The sequence below is a fragment of the Rana temporaria genome, chromosome 3 (assembly GCF_905171775.1).
Source record: "Rana temporaria chromosome 3, aRanTem1.1, whole genome shotgun sequence".
Classification (NCBI taxonomy): Eukaryota; Metazoa; Chordata; class Amphibia; order Anura; family Ranidae; genus Rana; species Rana temporaria.
The window spans coordinates 331109846-331127640 of NC_053491.1; the positions used below are offsets into that span (position 1 = coordinate 331109846).

At 44.2% G+C, this 17795-nt stretch overlaps 1 protein-coding gene across 5 annotated transcripts in view; it reads left to right on the forward strand.

The window, feature by feature from the left end:
* Nucleotides 1-17795, forward strand: part of RNF213 (ring finger protein 213) — a 520350-nt gene that overhangs the window by 428801 nt on the left and 73754 nt on the right. For all 5 annotated transcript variants that reach the window (XM_040345008.1, XM_040345007.1, XM_040345006.1 and 2 more), the window contains 6 exons: nt 8465-8672; nt 10325-10506; nt 12688-12810; nt 14514-14627; nt 15154-15396; nt 16008-16086. In XM_040345008.1, the coding sequence (XP_040200942.1) occupies nt 8465-8672; nt 10325-10506; nt 12688-12810; nt 14514-14627; nt 15154-15396; nt 16008-16086 (949 nt within the window). The remainder of the gene's footprint in view (nt 1-8464; nt 8673-10324; nt 10507-12687; nt 12811-14513; nt 14628-15153; nt 15397-16007; nt 16087-17795) is intronic.

Consider the following 17795-nt stretch of genomic DNA (forward strand, 5'->3'; position numbering starts at 1 on the left):
AGTCATTTTACCACGGCACAGAGAACCGTAAATGTGGTCTGAGCTGCATATGAATGGCTCAGATCACATTACTGCTGACAGGCAGGGGAAGACATTTATGACAGAAGAGACTATTCAAGTCTCTTCTGTTTTAAAAATCCTTCCTATCAGCATTTTTAAAACATTTGGATAAAATCGGCAGGCCTTTTTCGGTCATGCCCCTTCGACAGAAGCCAACCCGGCTGCTGTACGTATGGTCCAAATGTTTCAATAGCCACCGGCCGATGCCGCCCGTTATTTGGCTTGTGTATACAGCCCTTAAGGGCTTTTTGACATCACATCTTAATTTTTCTGCACTGGATAGACACAGGTCACTTCAAGGACACATAGAAAACATGGTTTTCTGTGTGCCTTGCTCTAAACACTTATAAATGCAATGCAACACACATAAAAATTACACAAATGCACATTTTCATTGCACATTTTTATGTGCAGTATGGCAGGGCTCAAAATTTCAAGTCCTGAGCCACTAGCCAGGCCTTAAGAGTTACTCGCCACCAATTGCCCCACCCAACACCTTCCCTGCCCCAGCCCTAAGTCTGCCCCTAAACACGACCTTGTAAATTATCTCATGAAATGACACTGTTAAATATTTTAAGCAGAATTACGTTCCAAAAATAAATAACAACTTTAACAATAGTAACATAAAGCAAATCAGTACCCATCTGTGCCTCACTGTGCCCATGAACGCAGCCTCACTGTGCCCCATCAATGCAGCCTTACTGTGCCCCATCAATGCAGCCTTACTGTGCCCCATAAATGCAGCATTACTGTGCCCGCATCAGTGCAGCATTACTGTGCCCGCATCAGTGCAGCATTACTGTGCCCCCATCAGTGCAGCATTACTGTGCCCCCATCAGTGCAGCCTTACTGTGCCCCCATCACTTGCAGCCGAGGCTGCAGCGCTCTCCTTCTCCTCTTGTATCACACACACAGCGTGCATCTTCCGCTGTGTGTCATGAAGCTGAGTCTGTGTTTGGCAGCACATTGTGACAAGGTCCCGCCCCCCTAGACCAGTTAATGTGATAGGCAGAACACTGATTCAATTTACTATCACCTTAGCCGATCTAGGGGAGCGGGACCTTGCAGCCAAACACAGACCCAGCTCCAGGACACACAGCGGAAGCGCTGTGTGTGTGTGATACGAGAGGAGGAGGAGAAGGAGAGAGCTGCAGCCATGGCTCAAAGCGGCGCCAGGGCAGTCCAGCCAGGGGCGTACCTAGAGCATTTGGCACCCGGGGCGGATTCTATATCTGGCACCCCCCACGGTAAAATGTAAAAACACCCCACTGTGCGCCCTGCATACCTTTGCATCCTTCAATATCTCTTTGTTACTACTGTGTAACCCCTCTCCACAACTGCACCTCTGGACCCCCTTTACATTACACAGCCCCCTGCACCTCTGCATCCCTTTACATTACACAGCACCCTACACTTCTGGACCCCTTTACATTACACAGCACCGCACCTCTGGACCCCTTTACATTACACAGCACCCTGTACCTCTGGACCCCTTTACATTACACAGCACCCTGCACCTCTGGACCCTTTTACATTACACAGCACCCTGCACCTCTGGACCCCTTTACATTACACAGCCCCTTGCACCCCTTTACATTACACAGCACCCTGCACCCCTTTACATCACACAGCCCCCTGCACCTCTGCACCCCTTTACATCACATAGCCCCCTGTACCTCTGGACCCCTTTACATTACACAGCACCCTACACTTCTGGACCCCTTTACATTACACAGCACCGCACCTCTGGACCCCTTTACATTACACAGCACCCTGTACCTCTGGACCCCTTTACATTACACAGCACCCTGCTCCTCTGGACCCTTTTACATTACACAGCACCCTGCACCTCTGGACCCCTTTACATTACACAGCCCCTTGCACCCCTTTACATTACACAGCACCCTGCACCCCTTTACATCACACAGCCCCCTGCACCTCTGCACCCCTTTACATCACATAGCCCCCTGTACCTCTGGACCCCTTTACATTACACAGCACCCTGCACCCCTTTACATCACACAGCCCCCTGCACCTCTGGACCCCTTTACATTACACAGCACCCTGCACCCCTTTACATTACACAGCACCCTGCACCCCATTACATTACACAGCCCCCTGCACCTCTTTACATTACACAGCACCCTGCACCCCTTTACATTACACAGCACCCTGCACCCCATTACATCACATAGCACCCTGCACCCCATTACATTACACAGCACCATGCACCTCTGGACCCCTTTACATTACACAGCACCCTGCAGCTCTGGACCCCTTTACATTACACAGCCCCCCACAGCTCTGGACCCCTTTACATTTCACAGCCCCCCACAGCTCTAGACCCCCTTCAGTGCGGACCCCTCTCAGTGCAACCCCCCCAGTGCAAACTCCCCCAGTGCAGACCCTTCCCCCCCCTCAGTGCAAACCCTCCTTAAGTGCAACCCCCCCCCCCCCAGTGCAAACCCTCGTCAGTGCAGTCCCCCCCCTTTCAGTACCTCAGATCAGCGAGCGGGAACATGCACAGAAGGTCCCCTTCCCCTTTGTACACATAAACAGAGGAGGGGGAGGCGGCGGCTTCACTCGGCTGTGCAGGGCTGTCAGTGTCACCCCCCGCCCCCCCCCCCTATAGCGGTATCTGCCTGCATCTCTTAGTTCAGTTGCCAATGCCACTGCCTAAAGTCATGGAGCGGCGGCGGCGCTTTCACTGCTTCAGTCACATGGGGGGGGGGGGGCACGCCGACCTGACAACCCCCCAGTGTGTGGCACCGCGGTGCGGCCCACCCCCCACTTAGTACGCCTCAATTTAATTTGTCCAAATGTCCAGCCCTGCCGCTCGCTGTGTCATTCGGCTGAGTTTCCTGGCTGATCGCTTCAGCCAGGAAAGTGTCAGCCTGGTTCACCCCCGCAAGTCCTCACTCGCCCTGGACTAAATTCCACTCGCATTTTGCGAGTGGAAATTTTGAGGGCTGCAGTATGGTATGAAAGGACTTTTAGGTAAACTAGGCATTCAAGAAAAGTCACCTCTCCCAGTACACTAAGCATATCCTGAATTTACCTGTCTTTAAAGCTTCATCATGCAGCCCACTGGCACCCTATAGCCTAAGAATAAATCCATAAATTCTCTGGTGAGCTGTAGTGGTGTATGTGCCCCACAGATCTATTCATTTCTTTGGCAAGTTCATCCCAAGGTTGACAGGTGGGCTTCCAAGTGAGGTGATTGGGGCCCCTTTGCACATGCGCAGTGCATCTTGGAGGATTTCTAAAAGCTTGAAAGCTGTATTTTATTTGGAGAAAAGAAACGTTCATATATCCATTACAATACTTTTTTTATTGTTGTTTGCATACAAAAAGATACAAAAAATATTACATCATCGTGCATAATATAAAAAATACACAACCATACATTTTTCCCCATTTTCCCCCTATCTTGTGCTCACCTCTTTCTTTGTACCATTTTAAATAAATGAAAGATCTCTTTATTCTAAACTGTCTTACCTCGCCTCCCCCCCCCCTCCCACCCACCCTCCCATCACACCGTGAGCCAATTTTGGAGATCAATATACTTTAAGTGAATCTTCCCCATGGAGGAATGCCCGATAGCGGGTTAAGATATTTATTGAATTTGAATGACGACAGTCCTCTTTTTATATAGAGCATCCTGTTTCATCTAGCCAGGGTTTCCACATCCTCACAAACTTTCTATAATTGCCCTGCCTAGTGAGTGTCACTCTCTCACTCCAAATCATTGTGTTAATGGACTTTCAACCCAAGATTTAGCAGTGGGTGGTATCTGGGCCTGCCACCTCAAAGCAATTAACTTCCTTGCCTGGAAGAGGCATCTCAGTACCACTTCAAGGGAGCTGGCTGGCACTCTGTTTTCCTCTATGCTGCCTTATAAGCATATCTTAGACTCAGCTTCAAGCTTAGTTTTAAAAGTTTTATTTATTTTGGCAACCACCTCCTCCCAGTATCTAAATAGCTTAGGACATTTCCACAGCATGTGGATAAGATTGCCTGTCGCTCTGCACCTTGGGCATTCGTCAGTACTTCTCCACCCGAGATTGAACATTCTCCTGGGGGTATAGTATACTCTATGCAAGAGGAACAAGTGTGATACTTTCTGAGATGGGAAGATCGAGACCAATACCCCCCTCCTCAAGATCGTACTCCATTGTTCCGTGGTCATTTGACCTAAGTCTTTCTCCCATCCTATCCTGCTCTTAATAAGGCCTGCCCTACTTATGGTTTTAGCTCTTATTCTAGAGTACAACTCAGATATCAGGCCTTTAGTTGTTTTTGAAGAGGTTATTTTCAGGAGGGTGGGGGCTGGGGACCATACAATGGGTTGTAGCCCAAACTGAGCTTGGATGGCGTGTCGGATCTGGAGATATCTGTAAAATGTTTTATTTGTTATGTTGAATTCCTGTCGCAAGTCTGCGAAGGATTTCATCTGTTCTCCGTTGTACAATTGGTTTAAACGGGTTATCCCTTGTCTCTCCCATTCTTTACATCTCTCAATGTCCTTTAATTCTTAAGTTTTGATTGCACCAGAGAGGGGTAAAAATTGTTATTCCCTTATAGCCCATCAATACTTTTGTTGTTTGCCACACTTTAAGGCTAAGTTTTATAGTTGGACATTTATGGACAAACGAGCCCACCTCAAGTGCCTCCACTATTGTCCTATGTGGTGCCCCTGTTAGCATCAATCTACCATAATTACCCCCTCCCTCCAGTCCGCAGTTCGCAAGATGTTGTAACTTCGAGGCTAGAAAGTATGTTTTCGGGTGTGGGACTGCCATTCCCCCCTCTTTAGCTGGTAACTGCATGGTCTGGAGACAAATCCTGGCTTGTCCCTTCTTCCAGATTAACTCTCTGAAGAGGGATTCTATCCTTTTGAACCATTTTTGATCTATCCAAACTGGGGAGTTCTGGAGGATACAGAGTAACTGGGGCAGCCATATCATCTTTATTAGATTACATCGCCCCGCTATGGATAATGGTAGTCTACACCAGGCGTCTCTTTTATGTTCCCATTTGGATAAAAGAGGGATTAAGTTATTTTGGACAAAGTTATTAATGTCCCTTGTGATCCAAATCCCGAGATATTTCAACATAACTACTACTTTTAACTGAGGGATTCCAGGAGGTATCTGGGCGCCAAGGGGATCAATTGGCAATAGTGCTGACTTTTCCCAGTTAATGACCAACCCGGAGCATAGCCCAAACTCGCCCACTGTTTTGATCACATTTTTTAACAAGGTTTCAACGTCTCCCAGAAAGAAGAGGACATTGTCCGCAAACAGTGCAATCTTGTCCTTTATAGTCTGTCTGTGGAACCCCTGTACATCTTTAGTATTTCTAATTTTGATAGCTAGTGGTTCCATCGCCAGAGCAAACAAAAGGGGGGAAAGGGGACAGACCTGACGCGTTCCTCTCTCTAGTTGAAAAATTTCTGAAAATTCATTGTTAATTTTAATTTTTGCTTTTGGTTGATTGTATAACAGCTTCACCCAACTCATAAACCTGGGGCCAAACCCGAATTTCTCTAGGGCCTTCCATAGGTAGTCCCATTCCAGGCTGTCAAAAGCCTTGGCAGCATCCAGGGCTTAAAAGGGCTCTGAAGCCCACTCCCTCTGTTGGAATTTGCATATTCAGGAACACTCTCCTGATGTTGGTACTGGTTGACCTATTGGGGATGAAGCCAGATTGGTCAGGATGTATAAGCGCATGGATATACCGGTTAAGACGAGTTGCTAACACTTTGGCCAAGATCTTGGCGTCAGTACATAGAAGCGAGATAGGACGATACGATGAAGCCTCAGTTGGATCCTTCCCCTCCTTATGTAAGACAATAATAGTGGCTTCTGTCATGGAGGTGGGAAGTGTTCCGTGAGTCAATGCCCAATTTAATGTCTTTAGGCGTTCTGGTAGCAGGGTATCCCCATACCTTTTATAGATCTCTAAGGGCATCCCATCTGGGCCTGGTGACTTTTGAATTGACATCCCCGCCACTGCCTGTTTTAATTCTCCTAGGGTGATTGGCGCCTCCATGTCGATATTATCTTCCTCCGAGAGGGTCGGGACGGACAATCCCTGGAAAAAAATTCCGGTCCTTCAGTCCGCTCCCTTCTCTTGGAGCTATAAAGAGATACAAAAAATTCTCTAAAAGTATTTAATATCACGGTTTTATCGGAGGAAATTTCGCCGCTTAATAACTAAACTGCAGTAACAGTGGAGGGGGGGGAATTGGTTCTAATAATCAGAGATAGTAGACGCCCCACTCGCTCTCCCTCTCCAAACTGGTTCTGTTTCTGGAATATTCGTTTTCCCTCGGTTCTTTTTAATATAGTCATTTTGTATATTTGTTGTTTTTCTAACCACTCTTTTAAACTGTGAGAGGTTGGGGCTTCAATGTATCTCTTCTCTGCCTGTAGCAACTGATTCCTTGTCTCACTCTCTCCCTCCCTGTTCTTCCTCTTAATCCCTGCTATCTTTTGGATCAGGAGGCCTCGGAGGTAGGCTTTTAGGGAGTCCCATACCACCCCCACTGGTGCAGTTCCCTCATTTATCTGTAAGAATTCTTTAAGAGCCGACGTCACCATACTGTGTTCACTCATTAGTTCGAGCCAGTGAGGGCTAATTTTCCATTCTCTTGGGTACCATTTACCCCTAGTTTTTATTTTCAGCTCGATCGGTGAGTGATCAGAGACTCCTCTTGGGCCATATTCTATATTTGTTACTAATGTTGCTGCCTCCTCGTTGCCCAACGCCATGTCTATTCTGGATAAAGTGTGGTGAGTCTTCGAGAAACAGGAGTATTGACGTTCCTGTGGATAGCGCGTACGCCACATATCACATAACCCCACTTCATCCAAAAGTAGCGCTAAGCGGTCCTCTCCTTTTGTTTTGGGTCTATTTCCTGGCGGGAACCTATCCTGGATCCTATCTAAGACTTTGTTGAAATCGCCTATAATAACTATCGGTATTCCTGGTTTGTCCAATGTAAACTCAATCAATTTATGTAAAACCTCAAATTTAAATGGGGGGGGGGGGATATAAACGCTGGCTATCACAAATAGCTTATTTTCAATTGAGCAAAGTAAAAATATAAACCTTCCCTGATCATCTATCCTGCTCTTTCTACAGGAGAATACCAATCCTTTCCCCACCAGTATACTCACACCCCTGGAGTAGGATGAGTGATACGAGTGGTATGTGGCCTGGAATTTTGGGCCACTCAACTTTGTAGCTGTGCTTGCAGTTAAGTGTGTCTCCTGTAGACAGAGCAGACCGGCATCTCCCCCCCCCCCCCAACATATCCAAGATAGTTGCTCTCTTGATTGGGTCCCTCATTCCACGCACGTTCAGGGATTTTATACAGAACGTCTTATCTACCATATATTATAGTTGATTTTAGTAGCCCTTGACCTTTGCCCAATTAGTATCTTGGTGAAAAAAGAAAAAGGGGTCCCGATAGCAAAAAAGAGAAGGGAGAAGGCCCAAAAACTGGACTGAACAGCATTCAAAAATTGTATATATTGAAAAAAAGGGGCACAAAAAAACGCGTACATCCAGGCATAAGATACTACTATAAAAAAATAAAAAAAACACCCCAGGGCACTGCTTTTAACATAAGCGAAAGCGTAATACGACTCTCCTGTCACTAAAGAAGCAGTAAAAAGAAGGGGAGAGAAAAAAAAGAAGAAAACCACAAGAAGTGTTTATGCACTTCGCCATACCTCAAAAAAGCAAAATAATGAAAACAATCTGTATAGGGGAATTGCAATTGTAAGTAGTGTCATCAAATGCTTAATAGTGGTGTGTAACCCAACCCTTCCTCCCCCCCCTTCCCCCGGCCCTCCCCAATGAATCCCTCCCTCCCATCCCCTCCCCCACTGCACCACCCTCCCTTGGCCCTCCTGGGCCTCCCCTGGGGGCTCCACCTGTGGCCTCCACACTACACACCATTGTTGGAACCTCCCAACTACCATACCTCCCTATACAAACCACAACCATACTACCCTCCATCCCCCCACCCCCTTCCTCTAACATCATTACAGTGCCGCTTACTTTCTCCCTTCTCCTCCTCCCATTTTGTGAAGTTTTAGTGCTATTTAATTATGTTTGAGGAGGGATTCCCTGTGTTTTAACTAGCCTATTTTCAGCAATTTACCATATTACTATTCATGTGCATATTTAAAAGTGCATTAAGTGACCAGAAAGAAAGAAAGAAAAAAAAAAAAAGTCCAATTTCCTCTCTTTCTCCCCTTCACCTCCTCTCTATGGGTCATAGGTCTTTCGTATTGTCCTCAGGCCACTTCGCAGTACTTGTCGGAGAGTCAAGGAAAAAAAAGTTCATATATAACATATTATTTAAATATAGCTGGTCTTTTTATTACAGGATTCACTATATGAAAAGAAGCAAAAAGTTCAAAATGAAAATGAAAAACTCAAATATTTGGAAGTGGAAGCACTGTTCTTGCAAAACTACTTAAGAAGCAGCGAGCAGCAAAGAAAGGAGGAGACATCTGTAAAGCTACTTCAGGATGTGGCCAGGGTGAGGCTGGCACTTGATGTGGCAGCAGAAGTGATGTCAGTCAAACCCAGAGGTATGTGGAAAAAGCATATACACAGCATCGTCATTTTGCAATTCTGACAGTAACAAGTTTCATGTTCTAGGGTGACACCATTGCTCACCTTGCTGTATCATTAGAGAAGCAGCATTGTCACCCTATGAAAGAAATACAGGACAAATCCACCCCTCCCTTTTTTTCATAAAATAGAAAAACCCATGGGTGCAGAAAAGAAAATTGAGAAATGCACTATTCATGGCAGCCTTTAGGGGCCAGAGTTTGTAATTCATGGATCCGTCGGCTTTCCCTGTGTAACAGCAGACAATGATAGTCACCCCTTCAGTTAAGGGTGGGAAATGGTCAATCAGCATGCAGTTGCTGGTATAGAATGATTTTGCTCAATAAAGTGGTGTGCCTCCAGTTGGTTAGAAATCCTGAAAGCAAGTACCTGGTGGATGCCACATCTATGGCTGTGGAACAGCTCTCTAAAATAAGCGATATTCTTGCCTATATACAGTAGTACAGGGACAGCAAAGCAAGTATAATACATATTCCAATTTACAGGAAAGTCTGTGTTTTATATACACACATTTGCCCGATTGCGGGCTTAGAAAGATTTGTCCAGTGAGCATATGGCAACATGCTGTACTATCTGGACAACGGTAGCATATGGTTTTGCCAGGAAGGAGTAAGCCAGGTGGATGTTTTAGTAATAGGTGATAGCTCTGTCTGCATCAGGAGGTCTTTCAAGCTTTGCCCCCTCTGATAACTTATAATAGGGGGATATGTGTTAGTTAAAGCTAAGCTTTAATCTCTGGAAATGAGCATCCAACAGCAATACGGCAAATCCTTCACTGTATGGCTCTCTGCTGGGTAACAACTGGGAGGATGTACATTACATGCATGAGGCACATTATTTCTGTCAGTTGGCTTGCGTTGTAGCTGAGTCCCCAGAATTGTGCGGTCATTGATGACTGTTATATAAATCTTAAGATCCATGAAATTGATGTCAATATCAGAAGCTGTAGGGGCAAATTTACACTTGCGTTGAGGTTGCGTTGCGTTTAGCTAGGGATGTACAATCGCTGTGACAGGAACTATACCCCCTGTCGTACTTGGCAGGTGCCCTTAACCATGCAAAATGCGTGCAGAGTGGTTGTACAGTATTTAGGGGGTTAAACAGGCGAAGAGGAGGTCATAGAATGTCTCCTCACCCCTTATCATATGTTTGCTGCAAAGTGATCTGGGTGCAGATCATTCTTTAGACAGCAAAGCAGGGGTAAACCTGCCCCTAGAGTCAACTTAATTGGGGTAGGCTTATCATTGAGATTATCAATTCTCAGTGTCAGTCCATCAACACTTCCAGACCAAAGAGTTTGTCTATCTAGCAATGATAAAACAACACATATGGTGCCAATCTAGGCTATAAGATGTTATGTTCATATTGGTGCATGTATATGTTTGCAAAAGAGGGTGCAACATTAGATCCCATTACAGTCCTGGAAGACTGTAGGTAGAATGTGTTGTCTAATTTAAAATGATTAAAGGTAAAGCTAAAGCCTAGGAGGTTAAGCAAGAAATAAATAGGGGAGTTGTCATGTTCTGTTTTTATAAGGTCTTTGTGTACTGTACTAGCTGTCTAGCATTGTTTAAGTCATTTATTATGTAACATTTGACTTATGTTTCAGGGGGCATAAATGAACAATACATGAGATGTGTGAAAGATTTATGTTCCAGGTCTGGCAATGATTGGTACAGAGTTTATCTAATCCGCAAACTAGCTAATCTGCATGGCATGGACACAGTCCAAAGACATTTTAAAGACCCTGCATTCAAATGGCTGTTCCCTCGAGAAATGCTGCAAAAAAAGGTAAAACATATAAAGTATGTCTAAACCCAAGAACATAACATTTTATATAGGTCAGTTTACCAGTCGTTGGATGTTGTGGCTGCATTTGTTTTCTTTTTTTATCTAAAAACATTGTCAGCATTTGCAGAAAACATCTATTGATCTTACCACAAAGCAGAAATCTCATTATAGCTTTTCTGCAAACTACTAGTCCCATCAATCCATCATGCTGCAGACATGAACAAAGGCAGGCTGTTTGTAGTCTGATAACATTTTAGATTTTGATGCACCTGAGCTGTTATCTACTTACTACAGGAATTTATTAGCCGACAAGTTTTCTTGCAGGGTCAACGAGTAGTTTTTTGCACTTATTGTAGACATATAACAAATGCTCTTAATTGTATATTTAACAGACAAAATGTATGCATTTAAGGTACATTGTGTGGGTTTACATAAACCTAAACCGCCTGTGTTCTGGGGTCATTGGGGGCCTGTGTTCTGGGGCTGTCTATATTTTTGTTTTGCTTTTTTGCTTTCTGGTCTGTTGGGTAGATTTTCCTATCTTCTTATTCTGGTTACCACTTATACAGGGTCAGAAAGTGAAGCAGGTTCTCTAATGGGAATACAATTAACATTATAAAACTAGATTTTCTAACAATTTTTCCTAAAAATATAAGCGTCTGTCTGGCAGGCGTCCATTGCCAATGGGACAGGGAGGACACAGAACAGTTGAACCTGACAGATATTCTGTCTTATATTTGATCTCTTCACAATGCGTGGTTCGTGCATTGCCATAACACACCTCGTATATGAAAAAACGTGACCGATTTTGTAGATTTCCACATATATTTAATAATTTTGCGATTTAATGTTTCCTATTGTTTGCAGAATAACTAATACATTTAAAAGCATTCATAAACTAATTAGCAAACTCAATGGGGTTTATATATTTAGGGAGTAGAGAATGCTCATTATGCCAGGGGAATTTTCACTTTGTTTATTGAATGAGGTAATGCCAAGTGTCAACTTACTTGTGCAAGACATTTTTTTTTGTTTGCACATGATTGGCTGATTGAAGTTAGCACAGCTTCACATTATTCACCTTGCAATGTGATAATGATCTTCTCCCTTAGGCCCCTTTCACACGGGCACCTCCGCTTAATGGAATCCGCTTGCTCACTGAGCAGCAGGCGGGTGACAGGTCCGCTGTGCAGAGCGGACACAGACACAGTCCCGCTCTCCTATATTGGGAAATCAGGTGGAAATTGACCGTCTGTCTGTTTTCATCCGATCCGCCAGACGGATGGAAAATGGGACCACCATCCATCTGGATTTAGCGGGCAGGATTGGATCGGATAGTGACGTGTTTCAGCGGCATGTGTCCAATAATATCTGCTGCTCCATAGGGTGAACTGGAGGGTCTGATTAGGTCTGCTTGAAAAAACCAACTGGCGGACCTGATCGGAAAGCCCATGTGAAAGGGCCCTAAGTAAATTCAAACAAACATGATAGAAATCATGCTGGCAGGTGCAAAATCAAGCCTCTGGCAAGAAGCAGTCAGATAAACTGTGTAGAAAAAGAAATAAATAACTTCCAACGCTAAACTGTGATGATGTGCAAACAAAATAATCACTGAATTAATGTGAAATCCCCCCCCCCCCAAAAAAAAATCCAATTTACAGTACATATGTGCAAAAAATAATTAGTCTCAATTGAATGCCAAATCACTGTTGTACTGTTACAAATATCGTATTTAATCAAATCTTGTGATCACCATATGGACCATCACCATCGTAAGAAATGGACTTTTACCGGAGCAGATAAGACCCTATTACTTAGTCAAATCGGCCTGTAAATGATAGTCTCATCATGAAGGGGTTCCACACACACTGCTTGGCTGGAATTCTGCAATATCTCCCACTCCAGTGTATGTTAAAATCAAAGGCAACCCATATATTTCACAAGATCCACTGCTGTACTGATAGGAGTTTGTGTCCATACTCATTGTTGCACTTTTTGGGGATTTCACATTAATTGAGTGATTATTTTGTTTGCACATTGTCATAATTTTCTTAGTGTGCAGACCTTTTTAAAAATGTTTATCAAGTACCTAGATCAAATATACTCTGTATATATGGACAAATCTTAACACTTGGCAAGAATGACATTCATTATTACCCTGTGCCATGTTTGTTTTTGCAGGACACTGAGACAAATCAAATGGACCATTTCTTGGTATGTGGTGAAAGCTACAAAGTACTGAGGGACGGTATAAGCAGAGCAATGATGGAAGGCAAAGAAGAAAGGCTTGCAACTGCCATAGAGGTATCTCAATTTGTTTTATATATATGTTTTACATCACTAAATTCGAATTCAAGGGCAAGTCTTCTAAAAACTCATTAGCGCAGTTATGGAAGCTATTATGCAGCTATTGGAAGGACCTATTTCTTGATCTCAGCCACCCATTCTTCCTAGCATATTGTTATAATTGAGTGTTAGCAGCACATGCTGTCATCACACAGTTTTGACTTGGAAAAACGCTTGTAGAAAATCACAATTCTTTTTTTCCCCCATAAGGTTTTAATGAAAAGTTACACCGTCTTAAGGAACAGTTGTTAGATTAGGTGCACACAGAGCGTTTTTTCTCAGAAAATAGGTGCAGGAACTCAAATACGACCCGTTTAGATTTCACAAACAGTAGAAGGGTCTTGAAGGGGCATTAAATACCAGCATTGCATTACATACAAAGTGCAGAGCTCAGGGGGTTACACACAGAGTGCAGAGCTGTCACTTGTAAACACATAAACCAGACTTTTGTGTTTACAAGTGATTGTGGTGAGCAGGCACCAAAGGGTCTGAGCCAGAGGTGGTGGAACTGAGTTCCCCCAAGTTCCCCTTGAAAAAAAGCCCTGGGTGCACATAACAATAGTGTCCACATTCCATTACACTACATCAATAAAATTGAATTATCGCCCTGCCCCCCAACGATCTTGTGGGCTATTTAGGCAGTACCATCAATCTAACAAGGATTATTTGAAAAACGATTGTTTGAAACTGTGCTTAATAACCCTCTTGTATGTGATCACCTGGCTCTGTGAAATCGGTGTCTGTTCTTGCGGGGTGACCTGAGCTAATTTATAAACAAAGGAAAACATATTTAGAGCTCCATATTATCATCAAAGACGGTTATAGGGGATGAAAGAAAGAGAAACATAAAGGGCCCTTTCACACATGCGGACAGTATGTCTATATTTCATCCATCAATTTTCGGATGAAATACGGACATACATGTATCCCTATGGGATAGTGGGTTTCAGCGGATGAACATTCGCTGACACCCGATCTCATCGGTCCCCACTATGGTCCGATTCTGCAGATGGAGGTAAATCCTATTTTTTCATCTGTCATCGAATCGGGTGAACACAGACAGACGGTCCGTGTTCATCCGATCCTCCCATAGAGGAGAGCAGAGATCTGAAAGGGTTGAGAAAGGCTGCTTTAGAGAGACATCACATGCTTCCAAAAACTGGGCCCCACTCAGTTCATGGGCCCCTCTTTGGGCTCCCAAACCCCTCTGCAAGCTCCTAAGCCCATTAGACTGCTAAAGTGTGTGGCCACCAGGAACCTATTCCTACAAACTGCAGTTACCACTCCCTGACAGGACTGTGCACAATGCAAATGGAAGAAATTCTGGACATCCGCACTATCCAAAAACTTTTTTTGGAGTGCGGCTGTCCAGAATTTCTTTCCATTTGCATTGTTACATGCGTTGCCAGCACCTGGGGCTTCTAATCTGGAGGAGAGGCTTTTACCTTCATTTGACCTGCCTGGAGCGGTAATATCCCTTTCTCTACTAGGACTGTGCACAAGTCAGGTTTCATTCTAGAGGCATAAAAGTGCTACACAGAACTGCAAAGGCCATTTTTTGAAGCTGACTATGAACACCATGACACGTATTTTTTGCACCCTATAAGGATTTTTGTTTTTTTTCTACACTTCTTAGCTCAGTATGTCTTGTTTTTTCTAAGGAATGTAAAAGCCGGGATCAGGCACTGGCTGTCCACCTCTTGCTTGCTGTATTCCGTGAAATAACCTTGTACTATGGGGTACGCAACTGTGGTCAACAAGGAACAGCACACACTGTAAGTAGTCAAAAGATTTGCTGAAATACAAATGTCTGTTGCTTTATTTATTCGATTTTATTTTCTTTGTAACATGTATTGTGTAACTGTACAAACACCAAAAAGATAAAGCATAATGACAGTGTTTAAGTGTGCACCAAGAGAATACAAATGACCATTAAACATAAAGAATATAACTTTTTTACCTCCTCTGCCCGGCCAATGCACAGGTACGGCTAAGTTGTTGTAGCTGGCCACACTGTTGCGTCCTCCTAGTTTCGGTGCTCGCAGCCCCGCCATCTGTGACCGCTGTGTCCACCAGGCACAGTGTATTACAGATCAGTGTACTGGGCCGCTATGAGTGGCCCTGGTATCATGTGTGAACCACTGTGATCAATCAACTGGTGGGGTTGACACTAATTAGAACTGCAGCTTTGCCCTGCTTTAAATGTTTTTCTGCTGCAATATACTGTGAACTCCTGCAGCATATTGTACCTAAACATTCACAACCTTGTAAATAATATCTTTTCAAATGTGTCTGACATAGGAACAGAAGGCTGTGATGGACTTTATAAAAAATGCCCAAATGTTCAAGGACAGATCTCTGAATCAGTTTTTGGAGACACTGCTGAGGAACAACCGACCATTCCTCCAAGCTGTTCCCGGGATGAGAGGGTCATACACAGCCATTTTTGGATTAGCCATGCACTTGGCCTCCATTCTTCTATCTGGAAATAACCAAATTTTAGTACCCTTGAAAAATCTCTCATTCTCTTCTGCTAGAATGCAGGTAAGTTATGTTTGTTTATTTCTGATTTACATTTATAAACATATTGTAAACTGAGGTACTGAGTTTCAGATACAGTTTTTTTTTTTATAATATAGAAGATAAGAAGACTGGAAAAATGTGATATGAAAATATATGAATGTTTTATAGTCTCAAATGCAGGCCGTAGTTGGCACTTGTTAGCGTATTGTACTTGTTTAAAAAAACAAGTAACATTCTCACTTTAGGACACTCACTGCTACAGCAGTACAGGTCATAGTGCGCAGGTGCTTTCAGCTTTATTGCTGCTATTAAGACTGTCCTCTTCAAAGCCACAGTGTCAGAACCGGCCACAGAGCAACAGACATGTGGTCCATAAAGAAGAGACTCATGGCTTTGTTCCCTTACTTGCATTCGGGGCTCTGCTGCTTGTGCACAAACTGGAATCCAACCTAGGAAGCTACAGTGCCAAACATGGCATGATTATGTAAACATACCTGAATGTAAAATGATAAAAAAGAGATTCCTCAGCATTTAACATGCTATTTTAGAACATCTGTTTTTAAAGGAGGGTTTAATTTATATTATAAGTTCAAGTGAGCATATAAATACGTTTATTTTTATCCTGTTTAAAGAACTCCTTTTTGCCAACCATGCCAGAGGACATGCTCTCCAATGCTAGATCTGCAGTGGCGGAACAGCTGCACTGGTATGGTAAGTATACTTTTTTTTTCTGATCATTTTGGATGTTGTTTATTGTATGGCTTGCCCACAGAGCAACTTTGGCAGGTGCCTCAGGATTAAGCTTCATCTGGAGATCAAATTGTTCTCAATGTGGAACATTGTAATGTACCAGTTGATATTTAAAAAAAAAAAAACATTATTTGATATTTAGGACAAACATGAAGTGGAAAATACCTAGTCCTCCTCAAGGTGTCTTGAATGCCACTGTGCTTTAATATGTATGTAGGTGTTTAGGCATGTTGCTTACTCGTGAAAGACTTCCCTGTGTAGTAATCTGAAAGTCCTGCATGGTTGCAGGGTGCCACCATTTTTGATTTCACATCAGGATAAGGAAGCTTAGTAGTACTGGGGATTTCTTTCTCGTACATCACGGGACACAGAGCGGCATATTCATTACTATGTGGGTTATATGGAGTACCTTCAGGTGATGGACACTGGCAATCTCAAACAGGAAGTCCCCTCCCTATATAACCCCCTCCCATAGGAGGAGTACCTCAGTTTTTTCGCCAGTGTCTTAGGTGTTGGTCATGGAATAGCTTTGCCTCCACATCCTTGGGATCAAGGCAGGCTAACCGGATCTGTCCAAGGTGCCTCAGAGCCAAAGTGGACAGTACCCGGGCCCCAAACCGAGGGGTTTTTGCCTATAATGCTTCTCTTTCAGAGAGCTGGACCCTGGGCCCAGGACTTAGAGCCTTTTTTAGTGCCTAAAGAAACCTGTTTGCCAGGGTGCTGTATAGGTCCAGGACAGTGGGTTCCTTCCAGGACCCCAGGGCCTGAAGGTCTAGTACGCCACCCACGGAGATGGGGGAAGATTGGACCACTTGCTATGCAACGTCCTGCGGCATGGAGCATGGAGCGGCTGCGGGACTTGGTTCGACAGCAGGCTCTCTAGGGGAAATCTTTGGGGGAGTTAGCCTGAGTATGCTCCTGCATTGGCAGTCTGGGGCCACTATGTCTGTATATAGACAGGATGGTCTGTGTTTGTACTCCCCAAATGTTTGATTTTCCTGGTCTATGTTGCAGGTACTATCTGGCTGCGCGCTAGGTTGGGGATAGGGGGGCTGTGTGCCTATACCTTACCCAGAACTAGGGAGGTGTCTAGGACCTACCTAGGGCTCTTACCTGATTGGGTGCCGTGCGGTGCTTGCTCTCCTCCGGTCGGGTCCTGCAGCAGGGCGCCGTGGTGGCTTCCAGCATGGCCCCCCCCCCCCCGTAACACGTGCGCGAGGATACGAAAATGTTTGCGCTGTTGCGGAGGGGGTGGGGGGCGGCAACGTCATGTCTTAGGAGGAAGGGGCGTCCCTTCCTCTGTGCTATACAGCTCAGTCTGTTACTGAGCTCTGAAGAGGAGGACACAGAGCGGCAGCGCTGCTGTTGATGCACAGTGGCACCCAGTGGCGCAAGGGAGTATTGCAGTTCTGGAACCAGAACTAGCTATTTCTATCTAGCCTAAAATCCCTTTCATGGCAGCAGGTGGATACTAGCAATTTTTTTGTGGGGGGACAGTATTGTTTAAAAAAAAAAAAAAAAAAAAAGGCGGACAAGATCCGAAAGAAAAAAAAAAAATGTTTAAAAAAAATAAATAAAACATACTGGGCTCCCCACCAGGTTTTTGGACATTAGTAGTCTCTACTGTTCCCTAAACCACATAGATATTTTCTCCTAGCTACAACAGTCAG